The sequence below is a fragment of the Zeus faber genome, assembly GCF_960531495.2.
Source record: "Zeus faber genome assembly, chromosome: 16".
Classification (NCBI taxonomy): Eukaryota; Metazoa; Chordata; class Actinopteri; order Zeiformes; family Zeidae; genus Zeus; species Zeus faber.
The window spans coordinates 13,056,811-13,080,493 of record NC_137202.1 but is presented as its reverse complement, the minus strand read 5'-3'; the positions used below and the strand labels follow the sequence as shown (position 1 = coordinate 13,080,493).

Below are 23,683 nucleotides of genomic sequence, written 5' to 3'. Positions count from 1 at the left end.
ATCTCTCTCTTGCGCCGTCTCTCTTTCTGCCTCCCCACACGTTGAGTCTTGCTCCTCCAGAATGGAAATCAGATGGCCTTTTATTTTGTGCTTGGCAGCTGAAGGTTCAGCTAGCATTACAGGTCCTGTTGTTCGCCGTTTCAGTTTGAGTCGGAAGCCTCCCAGGTCCTTTAAGAATCCTGCTTGCTTAGTTTAAGAAGTGAAGTTTGCTTGTAAAAACAATTACTCAGCTGATACAAAAACAGGAAGGCATTATAAGGATGCACTTCACATTCTAACTTTTCTTAAAGCTGTTTCACACCAAGCACACATTTCCAGGCATTTTTTTTTCACACAAAGTACAAAAATGTACAAAAAAATGATTCAATGGGGTTTTATTGGAAGCATGCATGAAAACAATCTGGAACAACTAATGCAGAGTTCCATCTGCAAAGCTGGTAAATCCGTTATCAGTATATTCTGTGGAGCAAGAATGTAAGAAATTACATTCAAGAGACAATTCACTCAGCAGAAAAGCAGCTCTTCAGTAAACTGAAGTAAACTCCTTAGTATTAGTCGTTATGGCCTTACCATTACAGAGGTACATGTTAGAAACATGAGAACCAAGATGCTTATTTGTACATGTAAATAACTCGACTTGACATGTAATAAATAACACGTTTTGATAATCATCAGAAAAGAAAAATACTGTTCAATTGTGGTTTTTTTTCATTTGTTATTTGACTGCTTCCTTCCTATTTCTGACCCGCTCTCTCCATCCCTCTCTCCTCCACCAGGATTTCATCTCAGTGCAACGGTGGTTTCGACCCAGTCTGGCCAGTCCAAGGGGGCCTACAACGTTGCTGTGATGTTTGACCGCTGCAGAATCACGTCCTGCAGCTGCACCTGTGGTGCAGGGGCCAAGTGGTGTGCCCACGTGGTGGCCCTCTGCCTCTTCAGGATCCACAATGTGAGTGAGGGGTGTGTGTGTGTGTGTGTGTGTGTGTGTGTGTGTGTGTGTGTGTGTGTGTGTGTGTGTGTGTGTGTGTGTGTGTGTGTGTGTGTGTGTGTGTGTGTGTGTGTGTGTGTGTGTGTGTGTGTGCCAAAGCCCTGTGTGTTTGGCACATGGAGAGATTCACATGTGGTAGTTAAAATTAATCTCAAAACCTGCAAGTTCCCAGAACAGTATCCATGAGCGGGAAAGGTTTGGGTTGTGCTAAAACTCTGGTTTTATGAATGAAGGATGGGAGTTCTTATTATGCCTTAAGATGTCTCCAGATAGCTCCAGTGAATAAAACTGAAAGCCCTTTTAAACCAACCAAGTCTCAATTTGGTCTTGACAGGCTGTGATTAGGCCATTAGGGCACCCATCATAATGCCCACCTCCCCAGTATATATACTGGGGGGGTGTCATACTTCCTGCCTGCCTGCCTCCAGCCTGTCATACTTACTCAGACATATTATTTAGCTCTTGAGCCAGCTTGTCAGTGAGGCCACCGGTAAGCACCCTCGTTCTTCATTTGTAAAACCAGGGTTGTAGCACAACCCAAACACTTCACTTCACTTCGAACTCAAGTTCTCACCATGCTATACTGTACACCCCCAGCACTCACTCACCACCAAGGTCAGAACCAATGTGTCCTATGCAAGCCCCCAAAGGCACAGACATAGAACCCAGGTTCTGGGTAGTCCATTCCAAGGACCAACTGGCTGATGTGACCTCAAACCCCAATCCCAGCGTATCCATAGGGTGTGGAGGTAAATTATATTGCCACCCCATCAGACCCACCCCAATGCTCGTGGGTGGGGATTCCGCATACAGCTGAGATTATATCAACCGTAACCATTCTCAACCACAAAGTGTAACTTTGTACATAGGCTAATGCTTGGCAGCTGTCAAAACAGCCTGCGCCAGTGCTGAAACAGTCATGTCCAGACTGTAGAATTTGGTGAACATGTGTGGGGTAGCCGAGGAATGAGCACCACACACCTCCTCGACCAAAGCCCCTCGTAACAACGCCCACAAGGTAGCCACACCCCTTGCAGAATGTGCTTTAAGACCCTCTGGGGGTTCCTGCCCCACAGAGGAGTAGGCCAATGAGATCGCTTCCACTATCCAGTGAGAAAGACCATCTTTGGATAGGGGTTTCCTGATTGTCTGACGCTCATTACAGACAAATAGCTGGTCGGACTGGCATACATGTGAGCTCCACATTCACCAAGAGCACCCTGACAGGGCACAGAGTATGCAGTCTCTTGTACTCCTTTTACACAAAGGGAGGAGGAGAAAACAAAGAGAGATCAATCGTGGTTGATTTGAATCCTGCTTTTATGTTCTTGGACTGAAAAGCCGGACTGGGTTTCAACGTAACCCTCTGTTTGTCTGTGGAGAACACTAAGCAGGGCTGGTGGACAGACAGTGCGGCCAGATTTCCCACTAGTCTTGCCAAGACAAGTGCCAGAAGCAGTGCTGACTTCAACGGCAACATTCTTAATCCCACCTCTTCTGGAGGTTCTAGGCTCTCGTTAAGGCATTCAACACCAAAACTAGATCCCATTTCTGAGTCAGCGACCGCAAGCGTGGGCGTGACTGATGGGTGCCTTCCATAAACCTGAATGCCATAATGTAACTGGCTTGCCATCCACTCCATTATGACAGGCCGATATAGTGGCCAGTTACACCTTGATGGTGGACGGTGCCAAGCCTTTTCATGCAGGCCTTAATTTCCGGGATATCCCAGGGAATGCAAACAGACAAGCTTGAGGCCAGCGGTGAGCCAGGGCATCGTGGCCCGTTGGGAGGTCGTCCTTCCGAATGAGCCGTGTCTCGTGAAGCGAACAGTTCTATCTCTGCTTGGCAGAGGTATCGACGCCAGATTATGACGCCATGACCAGCAGATAAATGCGCCAATCAGACGCTTGCGGCTGTTCCCTGGATAATAAGTCCGGTCCCAGGTTTTGCCTTCCCAGAATGTGGGATGCTGACAGGGAACAGAGGTGGGAATGGGACCAATGACACCACCTGATACATAACTAGGGAGCGGACGCCACCCTGGTGATTGATATAAGCAATCGTCACAGTGTTGTTGGAACGTATCAGGATGTGGTGTCCCCTCAGCCACAGTACAAAGTGTAACAGGGTCAACCAGACAGCCTCCAACTCCAACACATTGATGTGCCAGGTCTTGTGAGCCCCGCTATCACCCACTGACCATCCGGCCCTCGCATACAGCACCCCTTCCCTACAGGTAGGCATCAATTTTTATCATCACACAGGGTGTCACCGGACCCAGCCTGGCCCCTTTCATGAGGTAGTGAAAATCTCATGCTGTCTGGACACTCCTATGTAATGGTGAGATTTGGGCTCATATTTTCCTTTTGGGCCACGACACTCATGTGGACAGGGGGCCCCAATAAACACACTGGGAAAACACACTGAATGGGGGGAGGGAGGACTGGAATAAAGACTTTGTGTGTGTGTGTGTGTGTGTGTGTGTGTGTGTGTGTGTGTGTGTGTGTGTGTGTGTGTGTGTGTGTGTGTGTGTGTGTGTGTGTGTGTGTGTGTGTGTGTGTGTGTGTGTGTGTGTGTGACTTTTGTGTACATTAACCGCACGGCTTTCGCTAGCATGGACCTTGGTACGGTAGAAGGTCTTTGTGCTAGAACTCGAGGTTGAGCAGAAGGCCTGGCAGCACGAATCCACTCTCCGTGGCGGCTCAGGTCCTCTGCACCTCCCTGGCCTTCACCCCGAAGCCTGCGGCTGCTGAGGATGGCGGAAAGGATTTCTGTGTCAGGTCAAGATTATTTGTATAGCCCTTATTCACAATACTGTCTTAAAGGGCTTCACAAACCCACATTTCACGTATAAATCACCGGCATTCCCTGGTCTAAACCCACATCCAGGCAAGGGAAAACTCTCAGAAAACCCTTTTTGGGGGGGGGGGACTTGAGAAGGGACCACAGAAGGAGGAATCCCTCTTCCATGATGACCAGGCTACAATGGATGCCGAGTGGGCAACAATGATAATATAATATGACAAATTATAGGATATTGTACTTCTGTACAATGTAAGGTCAAAGCTAAACAGTATGAGAGTCTATTTCCTGGTGCACAGTGCCGCAGGTAGACGCCTCCAATGATGTGGTCCTCATCAGGCCCGATCCAGGTGGCCCCCTCCCCCTTTCCCCCTCTCAGAGCAAAAAGTGGGGGAAAGGGTGAAGAGCCTCATCCCATCAGCGGGGAGAGGCTGGGGCGTCACCTGGGCTGTAGCCTCTCTGGGCCTGCGATGTTCATGTGGGCCGTCTGGATCCCCACTGCTGCTGTGATGAACCGGGGCTCACCACGTGGGGACCAGGTCCGTCGGGCATGAAGTTTCTCAATGCCACCAACTCCTTCTGCTGCTACTCAAACTTGTGGGTCAAGATGTTCACAATGGGCCTGCCATCTTCACTGGAGCATCCAGGAGCCTATTCTTCTCCCTCTTAGATATCTGAGACAGGTTCAGCCATTGGTGGTGCTGCATCACCACCAAAAACCACATCAAACGCCTTGTGTCTTGCGCCGCAACCTTGGCAATCGTTCAGAAGTCGGTGGCCTTGTGCAGTTCCACGTACGTCTTGGCGGTGCCAATCCCCTCCAGCTCCTGTAAGAGCCTGGCCTGGTAGGCCTGCAGCAGGAAGATGTTATTGAGCAGTGCTACAGCCTGCCCTGCGGCCTTGTAAGACTTCTCTGCCAGATTTGCTGTCAGCCCACACGCCTGGGATGGTAGCTGAGGCTTTTCTATGGTGCAGGAGGGGCACAGGTACTTACTGATTCCTCCAGGAGGGGCAAAGCCAGATAGCACAACTCTGGCTTGGTGTTCAGGGTCGACCACTGGTTGGATGCCTGGATGGGGGAGAACGTCTGCTGTGGAGCACCCCTATAGACGACCTCACCTCCTTGGTAAAATCCTCCAGCACGAGAAGGGGATGCGGACGTGGAGGCTGATCCCCAGTGTAAAATTAGCCTTGGCCACAATGGAGGGAGCAGCAGGTTCGGGGTCTGCCAATGGGATCCCCAGCTTCGCCACAGCTTGCTCCAGGAGGCGCAGCATCCCTAGTGGAAAGGCCCCTGGGACGGTTTGTGAGCAACACCATGTGGCTCTTCACCTGGCTCTTCTCCTTCCACATCCTCATCAGAGCACCACTGGGCTGCTTGGAAGTCCTGCCACCCCTGTTGCGCTGCTAACCCCTCCTGATGCACCAGGCCATCCTCACGATGTGAAAGAAAATGTGATTCATCAGACCAGGCCACCACCTTCCGTTGCTCTATTGTCCAGTTCTGACGCTCACGTGCCCATGTAGGTGCTTTCAGCGGTGGGCACTCTGACCGGTCTGCGACTACGCAGCCCCATACACAAAAGCTGAGATGCACTGTGTGTTCTGACACCTTTCTATCATTTCTGTCATTCAATTTTTCAGCAACTTGTGATACAGTAGCTCTTCTGCGCGATCGGACCAGACGGGCAAGCCTTCGCTCCCCACGTGCATCAATGAGCCTTCGGCCCCCGTGACCCTCGCCGGCTCATCGTTTGTTCTTCCTTGGACCACTTTTGGTTGATAATAACTACTGTATACGGGGAACACCCCACAAGACCTGCCATTTTGGAGATTCTCTCACCAAATCATCAAGCCATCACAATTTGGTGCTGCTGATATTTACAAAGATATTTATTTTCATGATTTATCTATTTTTAACAAAACAAACAAGCAAAAAAATTGTGGTTGAGTGGGGTCACCGCCGGCCATGTGAACCAAGAAATGCACAAGGAAGTATGATCCACATAACATTTATTTTTAACTTAATAAAGACCAGCTTTCTTTTTTAAAACTAAAAATGTCACATTGCATTCATGCTCAAGCCCATTAATGTCTTGAAATGAGCCGTGGAGATTTCACCTTCTAAGTTTGGTGATGTGGCTTCTGAGCTATTGACAGCTCGGACGTCAACTGTGCTATGGCTTCTCCCCACCATCATCACCCTGATGATGTGGCAAGCCGAGTTTCCTGAAAGCAACAACAGACTTCTTTGTCTTATCAGTGTTGAGGGAGATTCTTAAGGGGGCCCACCACCCTCATGTCATCAATAGGCTTAGTGATTGTGTGGTGAGCTGCGTAACATGGCGACAGCGGCTGAGCGGAGCAGTTTGACGGTGATGTGTACAACTTCTGTGTGCTCCGTGTGTGGGAGCTTCTGATTATTATTCCCCTGGGTGGTGCGCAGAGTCTGCGCTCTCCTGATATCAACATTTTGTCAAACCCTGGAGACTCTGCTACGCTAGCTGTTTGTACACCTGAGTGCTCACCAGCTTGACTGATTCCATTCCAAGACTGAGTCAAAAAGTTTCAATGGTTTGAGCACTATATTTTATCAGATGTTTTTTTCCTGGCACTTCCGCTTTCCCTTAGGAAAACATGACATTTGTACAGCCTCTTCCTTTGTTCGCACAGCTTCTTATCTGCTGTGCGGCCTTGTGACATGCATGCACAGTTGGACACACTTCTCGCGATGGCCTTTCCTCAAAAACATGACAAACTTACCGTATTTTTCTGGATGACACAGAGATAAATATTAGGGCTGGGTATTGGGCAGGATCGCACAATTTGATTTTGATACAAAGGCTCACATTTCCATTCACTATAAATTCAATCCGATGTTGATGAGATGGCTCATGATACAATTCTAAATTGATATATTGACATTTCATACATAATGAGTATTGCTACCACTTCAGTATAATACAGAAATGAAGTGGAATGTGAAATATAAATGAAATATTTCAATTCACTTCCGACTATGGTGGTACTTAATTTAAGTTGAAAGTGGTTGTATAGCTTCCAATATAGTATTGATGTTACAATTTTCAAATCGATTCAGAAACTGGAAAAATAGATTTGAGTTTTTCTATTGTCTTTTTTTTTTTGTTTTTTTGTTTTTTTTCTCCTTTCTTTTTTTAACTAAGACCTGATAAAATACATTTACACTGCTCATGTTTTTACTTTAACAGAAACACACCTGTTCCTACTCTTGGTGTGTTAACTGGTGCACACGCACAGACCCACACACACATACACTCACTCAGGTCTCACTAAATCTGTTGGTTTGTGAATGAGGGGGATTAGCTCTCTGGGCAGACGTCATTAACTGCTCAGAGCAGCAGATGGTTGGCCACAGAAAGAGTCTTGTCACCTGCCTCCCTCACTCACCCACTCTTTTGGTATATCAACGTTACCAGAGCCACCATCACCCTGCGTGATGCAATTCCCTGCCGAGCTGCGGTCTGTGCAATTTTTAGACTCTTTTTCCATTAGCTCATACTCCCCGTCAAAATAAATTGTAAAAAGGTGTCTGTAATGCCTTGACGTCCTTGTGGGTTTTCAAAGACAGACAAGATTTCAATCTGAAATTCCCAAAATGGGAACGATTTTTTTTTTTCTTCTCTTTTGTGTGTTTGTTTTGTGATGATGATGATTTCATTTTGTCTTATCCCACTAGAAGTATCTGGGGGTCATGTTTGAGTTGGAGGTTTCGAGTCACATTTCATGGTCTTCATTATTATCGGTTCAATGATACATGGCACAAGGACTTTTATAATTTTCTGTCTTGCTTCTTTTCCAGATATATCTTTTCAAATCATGTTTTTATTGGAATATCTATGCAGCAAAATGGGTCATGTGGTTGTCTGAATACGTTTAAAAAATGGAAGCAGCACAGAAGCGGATGTGAATCTTGTGTAGTTCTTTCTATGTTGGTATGTCTATCTGAAAGTGTGGACAAAACAGTATTATATTAGTATTTATATTTTCTGGGCAGGCTCTCAGGTGCCATATTTTATACATACCATATGCTGTCTAGTTCAAGGAAAACTTTGTTGCTAATAATGTTGAAATCCAGTAAGCTCTGTTGGTCAATGCATTCTATTAAAGCTAACCACATTGTCACATTCATATTAGCAGAGAAATTGCAGCAGGATGTAGTATACAACATGCAACATGCGGGTGTTCAGTTAAATCCCAAGTCCATCCTAAGTAGTTTGGTTGTTCTTTACCTTGTAAAGAACAACCAAACTACTGGAACTTTTGTGCAGTTGATACGCAACAGTAGCTGCAATGAACATCCGCTTTAAGCTCTGATCACTAGAAGCCATCAACAGTCGTGCCTGTCACCTTCACTTCATTCATTCATTCATTCAACCTTTATTTATTCTCGGAAAATCATGCACCATTTTGCTGCATAGATATTGACATGATACGAAAAGATATATCTGGAAAACAAGCAAGACAGTAAAATATAAAAATCCTTGTGCCATGTATCATTAAACGATAATAACCCATATTTACAATGATGACGAGAGTACATCAGAATAAATTGTGCATCTGAACAAATGGCTAAATACACGCAAAAAATAAACCAATGAGAGAACAAATATAAACAGAAAACAGTCAAAGCCTGTTAAAAACCGTTACATTTATGGGCAGACAGCTTGCAATTATTGACCTAAATTCACCCATAGGTGTATTGTGTCAAGTTTCAATGTTTGTTGTAAACTGTTCCGAGTGTGCAGCACAAAAACCAAAAGCATTTTTAACAAATGTAGTGTTTGCGCACGGGACTTTGAGCATTAGCCAATCATTTCAGCAAGTTGAATGATGACTATAGGTCCAATTTAATATAAGGTTACATATGATGGCAGGTTACCATTTAGGGATTTATAAATAAATAAAAAACAATGCCTATCACGTCTTACTGTTCGAGATGCCCACCCAACCTTTTCATGTTAGATGCAATGATGAGTGGTATAAATGTCACCGATAATAAATGTTAGGAGTGATAAACTGAGTCTGGGAGTTAAAGATTGGAGGTGTGTCTACAGATGATGTCACCATAATCTTAAACCGAGAATAAAACAGCCTTAATTATCCTCTTTTTACTGAACATTAGAAAATTACCTTTGTTTCTGGACAAATATCCAATTTTTTGTTGCAGCTTGCTGACGAATGTCAATGTGAAATTTAAAAGTAACCTTTTGATCCAGCGAGATACCGAGATATTTATACTCTGAGACCCTCTCGATATTGTGTCCATTCACATTGGTAATATGCAAATTATTGTCCCCAATATCTCTAGATCTAGAGAACAGCATATATTTAGTCTCGTTTGAATTCAGGACTAATTTCAAATTAAAAAGTGCGTTGCCTTGCCATTTGTCCAACAAAAGAGGCTTGTTGTAGGATTTCAGTGGTTGAGTGTGCAGTCTCAGTAAAGCAATACAGAACTGTATCATCTGTGTAAATATGGGCATTAAAATTTGTGTCATATTAGATGTCATATTGTTGATATTAATTGTAAAGATAGGACTCAATATTGAACCTTGCTTCGGAACCCCTTTTTGACAGTGCTGAAAAAACCGTTTGGTCATTTCCCAAAGTCACACCTTGCTGTCTGTGAGACAGATAGTCCTGAAACCATTTACAGGAATTATAGTCAAAGCCAATATCACAAAGTCTCTGTAGGAGCATAGCATGGAAAACAGTGTCAAATGCTTTTGATAGATCAACAAAGAGGGCAGCACAATATTTCCCTTTGTCAACAGCCGAAACAATATTATTCATAACCAAGGTGGTAGCAGTGACAGTATTATGTTTAGCTCTGAAACCGGATTGGTGTGGACTTAACAGTTTCTTGAGAGGAATGATTTTAGCTAATTATTAACCAGTAACTCCAGGATTTTAGCAGGACAGGACTGTTTGGAAATTGGCCGATAGTTATTGAGGTTATTTTTATCACCACCTTTATGCAATGGGACTGCATATGCAGATTTCAAAACCTGTGGGACAACTCAGATATAACGATTAAAAAGATGTTATTTAAGTAATAAATGGGGCACATGGCTTTAGAAATGTTTTATAAAATAATTGAGAGTGCTTCTACAAACAATAAATTACATTACGGTCCATGAAGACATAATGTTATCTTAAATAATGTCTTAATCACTTCATAATGTTATCAAAAAAAGTCTCAAGCGCCATTGGTCAGAGTTTAGACCCAAGCTCTCGCTTGAGTCATTGCTTTTGCCTGCTAATGTTTCTTGCAGTGAGCTCAGGTGCTACCGCTGGGGAGACAACATTGGCAGGCGTTGTGGACATTACATACAAGCCAAATGAGGTTGAAACCTCTCATGTTTTCCTTTGAGGTGACACGGCATATTGGATGGTTAGAACAATTTTTAAGTGTATGTTGATGTTGGCTATTGACATTGCAGGATATCTTCATTTTTTGTCAACATAAAGCACTGTGTTTTGTTAGTTCCACGAAACTGACGCACTGTGGGATATGTCCAGTTCCAGATAACATATGACAGGCACCAGAGAATTGGGCTGTCTTGGCGGAGGACTGCACTCTATGGAGTGTTTTCCGCTTCCAAATGCTATCGCAAGCTGTTAGTGGCTCCGTCTGTTAGTCGTTCCATGAATGATTTAACAGTTCCACAGCAGACTCATTTGTACAATAATGAGAGGGAGACATGGAGTACAATGCTGTCTTTGCTGTATTGAATAGCTGGCAGGCTTCAGCTGAGAACCCTCTATTCTCCGCTTTTCTTGTAAGAATTATACGCATGCATCACACATGTTTTTATCCACCCTGATAGATGGCCCTATGAAAAGATTTGATGTCTTTTGTTGAACTTTTTCCATATTAACACAATGGTAGCAAAATAATCTTTAATATCATTCGATTTATAGCAAAGGACAGCCTGTGCAACATTTTTGCAGACCTCTTTTATTGTGTAAAACCTACCCAACTTCCCACAACGATTTCAGACTAATCGTCTGAATACAGGAATCAGTCTTCACGTGTTATGAATATTGTCTTCTTAATGCCTTTGGGATAAAGCCAGGAAGGAATGTGTTGTAATGCAACCTGTCAGTCTGCTGCTGATATAATCCTACTTAAGAGCATCAGAACTTGAGGGTATGAATGTATGCTGTCCAGAGCACTAAGGGCTCTCCTGCAGCTCTTTCTTCAGGTCTACAGCTAGGAGTCTTCTTCTTTCTGCTGTCTGGTTTCTGTTTCTGAGTGGAAAATTGGGCTGCTAGTTATGTGCAGGATTAGTAAGTGCTGGTGGTCTATGTGAGTATTTGTGTGTGCAACTATAAGCACTTTATAATGACTTTATAACTGTAATGACCCCATACTAATAGGGAACTCTGCGTTCTCCGATTCAGAGTCTGTCTCATAGTGTACAATGTACCATTATGCATGTTTATGTAAGTTTCTCAATAGCGAACCCTCTTGGCTACACACGCTGGTGTGTAGCTACAGTTCAAGACCCATCCCAAGAGCAGCTGAGTTCCCACTATGTAGAACCATAACTGAACTACGGGCACTTTTGTGCCGCTGATAAGCTGCAAGTAGAAACAATGAACATCCTGCAATATCTCTGCTAAATAGAACCTTTTAGCAGCCATACACTTGGGCTATTTCATCACACAGCTCAATAAATTGTCATTTGCATAACCATGTCCAGACATGAGAATGGCAGACAAATGCTGATGTTAGCTATACCATTGACTCTGATATGTCTCTTTGTGCAGGCTTCTGCAGTGTGTCTGCGGGCCCCGGTCTCTGAGTCGCTGTCCAGGCTGCAGAGGGATCAGCTGCAGAAGTTTGCCCAGTACCTCATCAGTGAATTGCCACAGCAGGTAATATTAATACAAGGTTCTATTCCAGAAAATTGCAACCATTAAAAGAGAGAGCCAAAGTAACAATGGTGTCATCTTAGGAAGTCCTTCAGCAGTCCTTACATTCGTGCTGATTTTGTACAGATGCTGCACTTTGTGACATCATAAAGTATTCACTCTAAAGCAATTAGGATAGGACATAACAAACACATAAGTTTTGGTAAAACTGTGATTTAATACAAATTACATTTAATTACAGTTTTTGCCTTGTCTTTGCTGCTTCCAGCAAAAAAAAAGTCCAGCTCCAGTGATTCTTGTAAATTGTGTGAGGTAAATGATTCCGCTGCTCTACTGGCCAACTGGATTTTAAGTAGAGATGCAGTTCAGTTACATTTTACTCACTCCACATAAAAATATCAGTTTACTTTTATAAAAAAAAAGGTCACATTTATTACATACAGTGGGGCAAAAAAGTATTTAGTCAACCACCAATTGTGCAATTTCTCCCACTTAAAAAGATGAGAGAGGCCTGTAATTTTCATCATAGGTACACTTCGACTATGAGAGACAGAATGGGGGGAAAGAATCCAGGAAATCACATTGTAGGATTTTTAATGAATTAATTGGTAAATTCCTCGGTAAAATAAGTATTTGGTCACCTACAAACAAGCAAGATTTCTGGCTTTCACAGACCTGTAACTTTTACTTTAAGAGGCTTCTCTGTCCTCCACTCCTTACCTGTATTAATGCACCTGTTTGAACTCCTTATCAGTATAAAAGACACCTGTCCACAACCTCAAACAGTCCCACTCCAAACTCCACTATGGCCAAGACCAAAGAGCTGTCAAAGGACACCAGAAACAAAATTGTAGACCTGCACCAGGCTGAGAAGACTGAATCTGCAATAGGTAAGCAGCTTGTTGTGAAGAAATCAACTGTGGGAGCAATTATTAGAAAATGGAAGACATACAAGACCACTGATAATCTCCCTCGATCTGGGGCTCCACACAAGATCTCACCCTGTTGGGTCAAAATGATCACAAGAATGGTGAGAAAACATCCCAGAACCACACGGGGGGACCTAGTGAATGACCTGCAGAGAGCTGGGACCAAAGTAACAAAGGCTACCATCAGTAACACACTACGCCGCCAGGGACTCAAATCCTGCAGTGCCAGACGTGTCCCCCTGCTTAAGCCAGTACATGTCCAGGCGCGTCTGAAGTTTGCTAGAGAGCATTTGGATGATCCAGAAGAGGATTGGGAGAATGTCATATGGTCAGATGAAACCAAAATATAACTTTTTGGTAAAAACTCAACTTGTCGTGTTTGGAGGAGAAAGAAAGCTGAGTTGCGTCTAAAGAACACCATACCTACTGTGAAGCATGGAGGTGGAAACATCATGCTTTGGGGCTGTTTTTCTGCAAAGGGACCAGGACGACTGATCCGTGTGAAGGAAAGAATGAATGGGGCCATGTATCGTGAGATTTTGAGTGAAAACCTCCTTCCATTAGCAAGGGCATTGAAGATGAAACGTGGCTGGGTCTTTCAGCATGACAATGATCCCAAACACACCGCCCGGGCAACGAAGGAGTGGCTTCGTAAGAAGCATTTCAAGGTCCTGGAATGGCCTAGCCAGTCTCCAGATCTCAACCCCATAGAAAATCTTTGGAGGGAGTTGAAAGTCCGTGTTGCCCAGCGACAGCCCCAAAACATCACTGCTCTAGAGGAGATCTGCATGGAGGAATGGGCCAAAATACCAGCAACAGTGTGTGAAAACCTTGTGAAGACTTACAGAAAACGTTTGACCTCTGTCATTGCAAACAAAGGGTATATAACAAAGTATTGAGATGAACTTTTGTTATTGACCAAATACTTATTTTCCATCATAATTTGCAAATAAATTCTTTAAAAATCAGACAATGTGATTTTCTGGATTTTTTTTCCTCATTTTGTCTCTCATAGTTGAGGTTTACCTCTGATGAAAATAACAGGCCTCTCATCTTTTTAAGTGGGAGAACTTGCACAATTGGTGGCTGACTAAATACTTTTTTGCCCCACTGTAGGTGCATTTGGAAAGAAATAATATATTTTTAGCGCAACTTGAAAGCAGCTTCATTACCATCACATTAGGGGGCTATAGAATTAAGTGTGAAACGGATTGTACAGGGCATAACACTTGGCCGTACGGGCAAAAATATTTCAGAACATATCAAAAAAGTTATTCTGTCTGCCTGGATCTTGGCGAATAACACATAGCATAATTTCTGTGACGCCATCCCCGAAAATCTCCCCAATGCAACAAGGAATTACAAATGACTCTTCTATGTCTGTCTCCAGATCCTGCCCACAGCCCAGCGCCTCCTGGATGAGTTGCTTTCATCCCAGTCTACCGCCATCAACACTGTTTGTGGAGCACCAGGTACCACTGGACAGGGACATGTGACGATAATTGAATTAGACTATAAAATGTGCCGGTACTCCCCTTATTCACATGTTGGCGGTGGGGATGGGGGGCTATTTAAGCCGGATCTCACAGCTTGTTCTATTAATTAAAAGAAAAGGTGTGCTCTGACTCCGCTCCGAGATATGATTTATTATACAATATGTCTACTTGAGAGGGCAGAACAGAGTACCGGCAGCTTGTGACAAGTGCCGGTACGCAAGAAAAAATTCATGGTAAGCCAAAGAGTGAAGTGTGGAAGGTACATACTGTGTACCGGTGAGTACCGGCCCACTTAGAGCACCACATATACATATTTTGACATACACATAGTAATCACAGACTGACACAGTTGCATTGCGCCTGTAAGGGGCACTCTGAAGCCCTTTTATTCTGTAGGTTTTGACTCTTTGACCCCACCCACTCACAAACGAAGATATTCCAGTGAGCAATTTGAGGAAAATCCTCCTAAAGTGCTGCTTCGCTACAGTATTACGTGTGTTTAAGGACATTTTCATATATGCACATATTTCAATACGGCCCACTGTCTCTTTACAGACCCTACAGCGGGCCCCTCAGCCTCGGACCAAAGCACCTGGTACTTGGATGAGTCCACGCTGAGTGACAACATCAAAAAGACACTGCACAAATTCTGTGGGCCCTCACCAGTCGTCTTCAGGTAACCCACCGGCCATTAGGAATAAAAGTGGATAACAGTGAGTGTATATCTTCCAGAAGGTTGTTGAACATAAGATACGCGCCCGGCTCTTGTCCAAAATAAGTTTGTATCGACTTGCGGATTTAAGTAAAATATCAGGATGACTTGATACTTTTGGGGCTTTAAAAACTTGAATTATCAATCAGTGAAATCCCGTCATCTATATGAAAGTATGTATATGTATGTGACAAATTAACCTCTTGAATCTTTAAAACCTTTTTGATCTGACATCTTATCACGCATTTCGCCATTGAGTTTGGCATTTCATTACTTGGATTAGATAAAGTGTAAACCTGTGTATTTAGGACAGACACCTTTTCTTTTAACGGCAAGTGATCTGGTTTACATTATGAGCCAGGTTTGTACAGGTTGCTTGAGGTTACTGCATACAAGAGGGTCTGAACAATACAATCTTAAAAAACTTTACTCCTTCTCTGCAGTGACGTGAACTCTATGTACCTGTCCTCGACGGAGCCCCCAGCGGCGGCTGAATGGGCATGTCTGCTGCGTCCCCTAAGGGGCCGTGAGCCAGAAGGGATCTGGAACCTCCTGTCTATTGTCAGGGAAATGTTCAAGAGGAGAGACAGCAATGCCGCCCCGCTACTCGAAATCCTCACCGAGCAATGTCTCACCTACGAACAGGTACACCTACAGAGGAGAGGGGCCATTTTGGAAATATATACCACGGAGAAGAAGTTCCAGCTTTTATATAACAAAGTTTATGAGAGATTTTATGAAGATGTAAATAAAAAATATATTAATTCCATTATATGGCTGGGTCATTTTGACAAAATCAAAAACATGGGCACAAAACTTAGGCTAAAAATGCAATAATTTCACATTTTTTGTCTTTTGAGCATGACTATTGGTGTTTTCATAAGCACAAATATTTAAGGAACAATAACAAACGGGGATTGTATGACTAAGCAGAAGAACAATCTATAACAATATATGGATGTCAGAAAATTGGCTTGTTTTACTGCAGTGTAACCTCAGAGATGACATTTAACTATATCACAATGCTACAATTACCAAAATCCTAGATAAATCTAGTCCATCACAATATTGAGCTGTCTTCCAGGACAGTAAAAACGAACACTTCATGCAGACACACTTATCTTAGTTTTGTATTCTTCACAAACACTTTTTCATCCAGCTGATATCGTCCGTCCCTGTTGCTTTTTTCCCTGCAGATCATCGGCTGGTGGTACAGCGTGCGCACGTCGGCCTCCCATAGCAGCGCCAGCGGGCACACGGGGCGCAGCAACGGCCAATCGGAGGTGGCGGCGCACGCCTGTGCCAGCATGTGCGATGAGATGGTGGTGTTGTGGAGGCTGGCGGTGCTGGACCCCACCATGAGCCCCCAGAGGTCAGATCACTCTGTTCTACTCTAGTATTAGTACTCTAGTATTTTATTTTTATTTTTCCATCGACAAGCACCATACAGTTAGAGTTTCAGACAGCGTGTAGACTAAATTTGGCATCAAACCCCAAATTCTTGGTGGCCATTCAATAGCAGGAGAAATGCCAAGTATCATTACACAAGACAAAACATATTCCCTTTGTTCTTCTATCAGCCTATCAGCATATCAGACAATCCATCCTCAATCACAATTTAATTAGTTGCGTGAAGCAATGCATGAAGTTTTTTTTTGTTTTTTTTTTCCCCTTTCCAAGTATCCACTAGAATGTTTGTGTGCGTTCAGCTTGACCTCAACCTGCGTTTTTTAAAAGGACATCACAGAGGGCGGGGGGGATGCGGGGCGTGTCTCGTCCTGTCCCGTCCCATCTTTGCGCTGTGTCTGTGTCTGATTCACAAAAGTTATTTTTCTTGCAAAAAACCTGCAGGTGTTGCACCTGAAGGTGTAATTTTTTTTTTGTAAATTGTTATTTATATACAGCCTTAAGAAGACTGAATTGATGTGAAGACAGCTCTATTTTGATTTAAAGATTTATACATTTGAACATTTATTTATTTGTAGTGAACCCAGTTTTCTGTTGATAAAGAAAGTGCAATAAAATAATTGTGTTCCTCAATATCGATGAATAATCGTGATTAATCACAATATTGAGCAAAATAATCGTGATTATCATTTTAGTCATAATCGTACGGCACTGTTGTGGATATGTGGATGTTCTTTGTTTCAGTCTTAATAGTTAATGTCTCTCCATCATAGCTCTGATGTGTGTGTGTGTGTGTGTGTGTGTGTGTGATTCTCAAGTAAATAGGAATATCGAGTAACCATTCCTCTTTCCTTCCAGGCGTTTGGAGCTGGCGGCTCAGCTGAAACAGTGGCACCTCAAGGTCATTGAGATAGTCAAGCGCGGCCAACACCGCAAGTCCCTGGACAAGCTCTTCCAGGGCTTCAAGCCGGCCGTGGAGTCCTGCTATTTCAACTGGGAGGTGGCCTACCCGCTGCCTGGCATCACCTACTGCAGCGCAGACAAGAAGAGCGCCTCCTTCTGCTGGGCCCGGGCAGTGCAGCAGCAGAGAGGAGCCAAAGCCGCTCTCGGAGCCGCTGGAGAGCCTCCAGAACCCGGGGGAGGGGCGCGGGTAGGCCGAGCTGAGCCTGGAAGCAGCGCAGATTACAAAGGGAGGAGTAACGGCCACTCCCCGCAGCAGGAAGTGGCGGTGCGTCCCAAAGAGACCATGATGAGCAAGAGGAAGGGTCTGTCTGCGGGCGTCACTGGGGGGGTGCTGGTGCGTCTAGCAGGCGGCGTCTCTCTCTCCCTGGAAGACGGAGGAGGAGGGAAGTGCATGTACAAGGGGCCTGGCCCCTCCTCTGGGGGGAAAACCAAGCTGACGCAGGGGACCGGCAAAGGGGTGTTGGTGGGGGGTTCGGGGGCCGTGGGTGGAGGAGGGTTGGGGGGCGGGAAACACAGCGCCGCCAAGCGGCGCACCAGCAGCGAGGACAGCTCACTGGAGCCTGACATGGCCGAACTCAGCCTGGATGACGGCTCCTGCCTGGCGCTGGGGGCGGAGGCCAGCAACACCTTCGACTTCACGCCCCCCCCGCCCGAGATGCTGCCCTCACCCAGCCCATTGCTCCGCGAGGCCCGCAAGTATGCCGGTGGGAGCAGTGGCAGCTCGTCCAAAAGCTTTGAGGGCAAGCGGGTGACTCACGTCCCGACGGCCCCGCCCCCCTCAGCCCTGCAGCCGGTTGCGGCGGACGCCTTTGCCGCGGCAGATACGGAGGTGGAGCTGGAGCTGGAGGAGGAGATCGAAGAGAACGGGGACGAGGAGGTTGGCCCCGCTGGCGACGCTCAACCACCTGCCTCTCCGGGTGTGGCTGGAACAGCGATTGCAGTGACCTCCCGTAAGCCGCCGCGAGGCAACAGGGATGCTGCGGCCGGAGGAGCGGCAGGGCCCGATGTGGCGGGAGCAGCTGGCCCAGGCAACCAGGCGGCAGTGCCTGGAGCGGCGGCGGCGGCAGCAGCAGCAGCAGCAGCAGCAGCGGCAGCAGGAGGAGGAGGGGCAGGAGGAGACCCTGTGGGAGAGGACGACTACCAGGCGTACTACCTGAGTGCCGCGTCAGAGGAGGGAGCAGACCGAGGGGGGCCTGACAACCACCACGAGGAGGAACCAGACATCTTTGCAGGGATAAAACCTCTGGAGCAGGAGGGACAGATGGAGGTGATGAAGCTGCTAACCTATTTTTTTGCAATTTTTCACATTTTATCCTCGAGATGTTCTGTCGCCTATGTGACACAATTAAAGTTCAAATGAACAATCTCGAAAGGGCTGTTGACTTGGCGGTCCTTGAAGATCTAAGACGTCTTTGTTGAGTTGAAGATCATTTCCTGATGGGTTTTATTTATCACTTGAGAATTGAAAATCCATACATGCTACTAAAAGACAATCCTTTAATAGTTGTATTCACTTCAGGCCCACAATGGAAATGCAACGCGATATCTTTTACAGCTTTTGAATATTTTATCAGAAAACATGGTTTGGTTTGCTTTAGTTTATCGAGGGTTTTATATCATCTTTTACACCTGTAATGCTCCATTCTAATACCAAATTGCTCATATTAAGTAAAAATAACTTTTATCATGACCTAAAAATGCCTGTATGTGCTTCTTTCCTTCCTCTGTGTGTGTGTGTGTTGCAGGTGCTGTTTGCCTGTGCTGAGGCCCTCCACGCCCATGGCTACAGTAATGAAGCATGCAAACTAGCGGTGGAGCTAGCTGGGGACCTGCTAGCCAACCCACCTGACCTCAAAGTAGAACAACCGCAGACCAAGGTACCCAGGAGAGATCACAGGAGGTGGTGCAAAACATAATTTGTCCCCTTGTTTTAATATCCCTTCATCGATTTTGCTGTTTAGGGGAAGAAGAGCAAGGTGTCGACCAGCCGCCAGACTCAGGTGGCCACCAACACGCTGTCGAAAGCGGCCTTCCTGCTGACGGTTCTCAGTGAGAGACTGGAGCTCCACAATCTGGCCTTCAGCACGGGCATGTTCTCTTTGGAGTTACAGAGACCGCCGGCCTCCACTAAGGCACTGGAGGCAAGGAGTTCTGTAGTAGCACATTATCTCACTTTTACTGGGGCTGGAATTAACATTTGATTTTTCTTGGACTTGACACAGACTTACATTTGATGACTTGTGAACATCTCTGGTTTGTGTTGTATGATGTGGTATCATATTCTGTCTCTGCCCCGCCACCCGCCAGGTGAAGCTTGCGTACCAGGAGACTGAGGTTGTGGCTCTGCTGAAGAAGATTCCCCTGGGGCTCGTGGAGATGACTGCCATCCGGGACCGTGCTGAGCAGCTCCGGGACGGCAACTTTTGTGACTACCGACCCGTCCTGCCCTTGATGCTGGCCAGCTTCATTTTTGATGTGTTGTGTACCCCAGGTAAACACCAAAAACACGATGGTTGAATTCTGTTGACCTTCCTGTCCTTCCTGCTGCAGCCCAAGGGAGAAACAGTATAGTAATAAACAGCAGTTCCTTTTTTCCAGTGGTATGCTTTGGGTAGTTTAAATGGTGAACATTGGGTGCATTTCAAAAATGGAGATGCTCCATATTTAGAACCAAAATAAAGTAATAATGTAATCCATTTTTGTATAATTAGGTTTGTGTATAATTAATTTCAATTTTTGAACAAAGAATTACGTGAAGTGATAACATTAACTACATTTGCACAATTAATAAATGGGAATAACATGTACCAATTTCTCGGTTGCATTGCAATGAACTTGTATAAAAAGCGCATTTTGGTTTTCCAACCATGTGATTGATGTTACCTTGTTTGAAATATACTTTTGCTAATTGTCTAAAAAAAAAAAAAAAAAAAAAAAAAAAGGCACATGGACTAGGCTCTAGGCATTTTGCAGCTCTGGGCAAACAGAGCAGCGAAGCACTGTGCGCACATCACAGGTGTGCCGAGGTTCATAAGGTGTTCCTCATGCTCATATCTTGCCCAGACAATCCGCTAACGCAAAAAACAAAACAAAAAAAAAAACGTGCCTGATGAGAAGGGCATGGGGCAGGTGCTCGATTTAGGTTTCTTACTTGTATGGAAAATGAAAAACTTAAACCTAACTCAGGGAATTGGAGCAGAGTTTCTTTTGTTTCTCCACCAGGCAGCGGTGTGCGACGGCTCCTGTGCCTCTCTTTTTATTTTAGATCTATTTATTTTTGTTTGTTTCTTACATGTATGAATCAACAATTTTAAACACAACTGAGTTAAGGGACCAACCCGTTCCGTACTGTTCCAAAAAAACCTGTGCGTCCCCACTGTCGGGACAACGGGGCCGCACGTCTCCCCCGTTGCTTTTGGTTGCTTTGGGACTTAATTTAGTAGAAAAACGGGAGGTTTTTGTGTAAATACTTTACTTGTAAATAATAAATGCTGCACTACTGGAACGGGGAGACCGCATTTGCCACATTTAATTTTGTTTTATGCGCGTGAGAACCCCACCGATAAAATCAATTTTGCGCGATTGGCCAAGCCTAATGGGCACACTATTCTCGATGTAAATACGTTTGTATTTACCCACTAAATGAAAATAACTCATCAGGGAAATGACTTGTGTGTATTTCTGTGCCTATCTACATGAGACACATGAAGAGAGCGATTACAAAAGTGTTTGTGTGTAGGTAACTTCATGTCTCTTAATACTCCAGTACTGAAATTCTCCCCTTTGCCTTTTTCGCCATATTGTTTGTGCAGTCGTGTCCCCAACCGGCTCCCGTCCGCCGAGCCGCAACCGGAACAACGAGATGCCTGGGGATGAGGAGCTGGGCTTTGAGGCTGCAGTCGCTGCGCTCGGTAAGAATGTTTATGATAAGAGATCTACTGATACCACAGTTATCTTCCCGTGCAGAGTTCCAATCCACTCATTTTATTGAATTATTCATCCAAAATTAAACTTAAATGATTTTTCTTTTCTTTTTCTTGAAAGGTGCGACTTCCCATTTTTTCTCTTACGATAACGCAAATGTGGCTAAAAGAGCTAATTTGTGGAAGTGCAAAAGTCAACCAAACAAAACCCAAACTATAAATGCAAGGAGTTTGTGACCCTTTTGTGACAATGATTATCTTCCTGTTTTCCAAAAGGAAATTTAACATGTTTCTTTTAAGGCGCTTTAACATTTGCTGAGGTGGACTGCATTTAAATACAGTGCTAAGAACAGTTAAAAAATGAAGGACACCAACATTTTTATTAGTCCTGTGTTGAAGAATGGCAAACCTATCCCTCCCCCCCCCCTTTCCCCTCTCCCCTCTCCTTGTTCATTCTCTGTTATTGATACATTAGGTATGAAGACGACAGTCAGCGAGGCAGAGCATCCTCTGCTGTGTGAGGGGACAAGGCGACAGAAGGGGGACCTGGCTGTCGCCCTCATGATCACATACAAGGATGACCAGAGCAAGCTTAAAAAGGTAACTGTGCCATCACTTAATAGGCTTCAACTCCTTCCAGACCTTTGCCTTCCAGGCCAAGGCGACTTTTGTTTGTGCAATATATGATTTTATGTGCAATTTAATGGGTGCAATCATGTATATTTGTGATTTGTGACTGACATCATCTTATGGGATCACAAAATGGCCTCATTAGTCTACTGGGTATACAGAAAATTAATTAACTGGTCTGTTATATTAGCAGCCTCTTTTCTCAAGTTGACAAATCCCAGTCTATTAGCTCTGACTGTCTCCCTTAAGGCAACATTCTGACAAAGTAGAAGATGGCCTTTGAAATTGCAAAAAGTTAAAGTCACAACAAAGTAGCCCCATTTCTTTACATAAAAGAACCATTCTTTGTCTTTGCCAGACAAAGAAAGGGCAATTATCATAATCTACTCTGGACTAACCTTTACAAAAAGGAGAGCTCTCAAAGAAGAAAGGGACTTGTTTGTTTTTATTGAGTAAGGACAGACTATCCCTCTGCTGGTTGAAAATGACATATTATTGCTTAAACTCTTGTTTTTAGACTGTTTAATAAGGTGGGGTGACTGGGCTGCTACTTTCGGGATTGATGATGGTGTCAATCTGTTGGGTTTATAGATGTAATTTTAGTGCGGGCAATTTCAGTCATGATTGTCACTGAATGTGGGCAATATAACATTTAAAAAAATGGTTACGGGAAAGAATTATGCATTTATCAAAGGTATTTATATGTTTTTTAACAGTTGAACTGTGTTTAATTTGCATAATTTAATAAAGCAATGCCTTTTGCTAAATGATAAGCGATTGCTTCTTTATCTCAATTGTCTGTGAAAGTTTTTCAGGTGTGGGGGAAATTGGAACCACTCACTCACTCTCACCCCCCTCCTCTCTCTCTCGCTCTCTCGTCCTCAGATCCTGGACAAGTTGTTGGACAGGGAGAGTCAGACCCACAAGCCTCAGACGCTCAGCTCCTTCTACTCCAGTAAGCCGGCGGCAAGCAGCCAGCGCAGCCCCTCCAAGCACGCCGCCGCCAACAGCCACAGTGGGGTGGGCTCCGCCGCAGGAGGGGTCTCCAAACACGGGCCCTCCTCGTCCTCTGCAGCGGCCCTGGCCTCCAATTCCAATTCCTCTGCTGCGGTGTCGGTGGCCAGCGGAGGGATGGCCGGACAGCAGGCAGGGCTGGCAGGAAATGCTGGGCAGAACAACGCCACTGCAGGGGAAGGACCCGAAGCCCGGCAGCCAGGTAAACACATAGACTTTTGTCCAGCCACATTTTCCAGCCTCAGAGTCGATATGAATTAATGCTGTGATCTTTTGACAAGTACAGCGATGTGTGGGCAGATTTTGAAATGCCTGACTATAAATGAAAGGCAATGCCTTGCTCTGTTGTTACTTTATATAAAATTTTCAGAAGATTTCTGTGGTGTCAAATTGAATTCTCTTCTTGAGTAGCTTGAATGTTATGTCATCTGGAGCCCTTGTTTTATGAATGGGGGGGGGGGGGGGGGGAATATTACTATACAAACTCCCTTTTGATTTTGGAGTCATGGCGGCACTGATGTACACTGATGTGTCCTCGCTTGCTTCTTTTTTTCAGATGGCGGACAGCCATCTGCGGGTGATGGGCAAAGCGAAGCTGCCCCGTTTAAGCCTGAGGGCACTGTGCCCAGTCGACTGGCACTGGGAGGCCGAGGAGCCTACAGCGGCCGATGCTGGGGCTCACCTGTCCGCCAGAAGAAAAAACATACAGGTGACAACTTAAATCAGATTTATTTGTCATTGGTGCTGCCTATGAGCAGGTCTCCTGTAAGTTAAGTCATTCCACAAAAATATTTATTAAGTAAAGATAAAGGATATCTACATAACATAACACTGCTTGCCACCTTCCCCACCTCCAAGCTGTTGACGCATATGGTACAGCAAAGAAAAGTTAC

At 44.8% G+C, this 23,683-nt stretch overlaps 1 protein-coding gene across 1 annotated transcript in view; it reads left to right on the top strand.

Annotated features, from left to right (window-relative positions):
* zswim8 (zinc finger, SWIM-type containing 8) overlaps positions 1-23,683 on the top strand; it is a 59,954-nt gene that overhangs the window by 22,798 nt on the left and 13,473 nt on the right. Inside the window, exons 5-18 of the mRNA XM_080016125.1 lie at positions 777-949; positions 11,612-11,719; positions 14,036-14,117; positions 14,697-14,817; positions 15,297-15,498; positions 16,050-16,225; positions 17,119-18,490; positions 18,969-19,100; positions 19,185-19,364; positions 19,531-19,714; positions 21,036-21,134; positions 21,622-21,746; positions 22,662-22,992; positions 23,347-23,499. Of these exons, the coding sequence (XP_079872251.1) occupies positions 777-949; positions 11,612-11,719; positions 14,036-14,117; positions 14,697-14,817; positions 15,297-15,498; positions 16,050-16,225; positions 17,119-18,490; positions 18,969-19,100; positions 19,185-19,364; positions 19,531-19,714; positions 21,036-21,134; positions 21,622-21,746; positions 22,662-22,992; positions 23,347-23,499 (3,438 nt within the window). The remainder of the gene's footprint in view (positions 1-776; positions 950-11,611; positions 11,720-14,035; positions 14,118-14,696; positions 14,818-15,296; positions 15,499-16,049; positions 16,226-17,118; positions 18,491-18,968; positions 19,101-19,184; positions 19,365-19,530; positions 19,715-21,035; positions 21,135-21,621; positions 21,747-22,661; positions 22,993-23,346; positions 23,500-23,683) is intronic.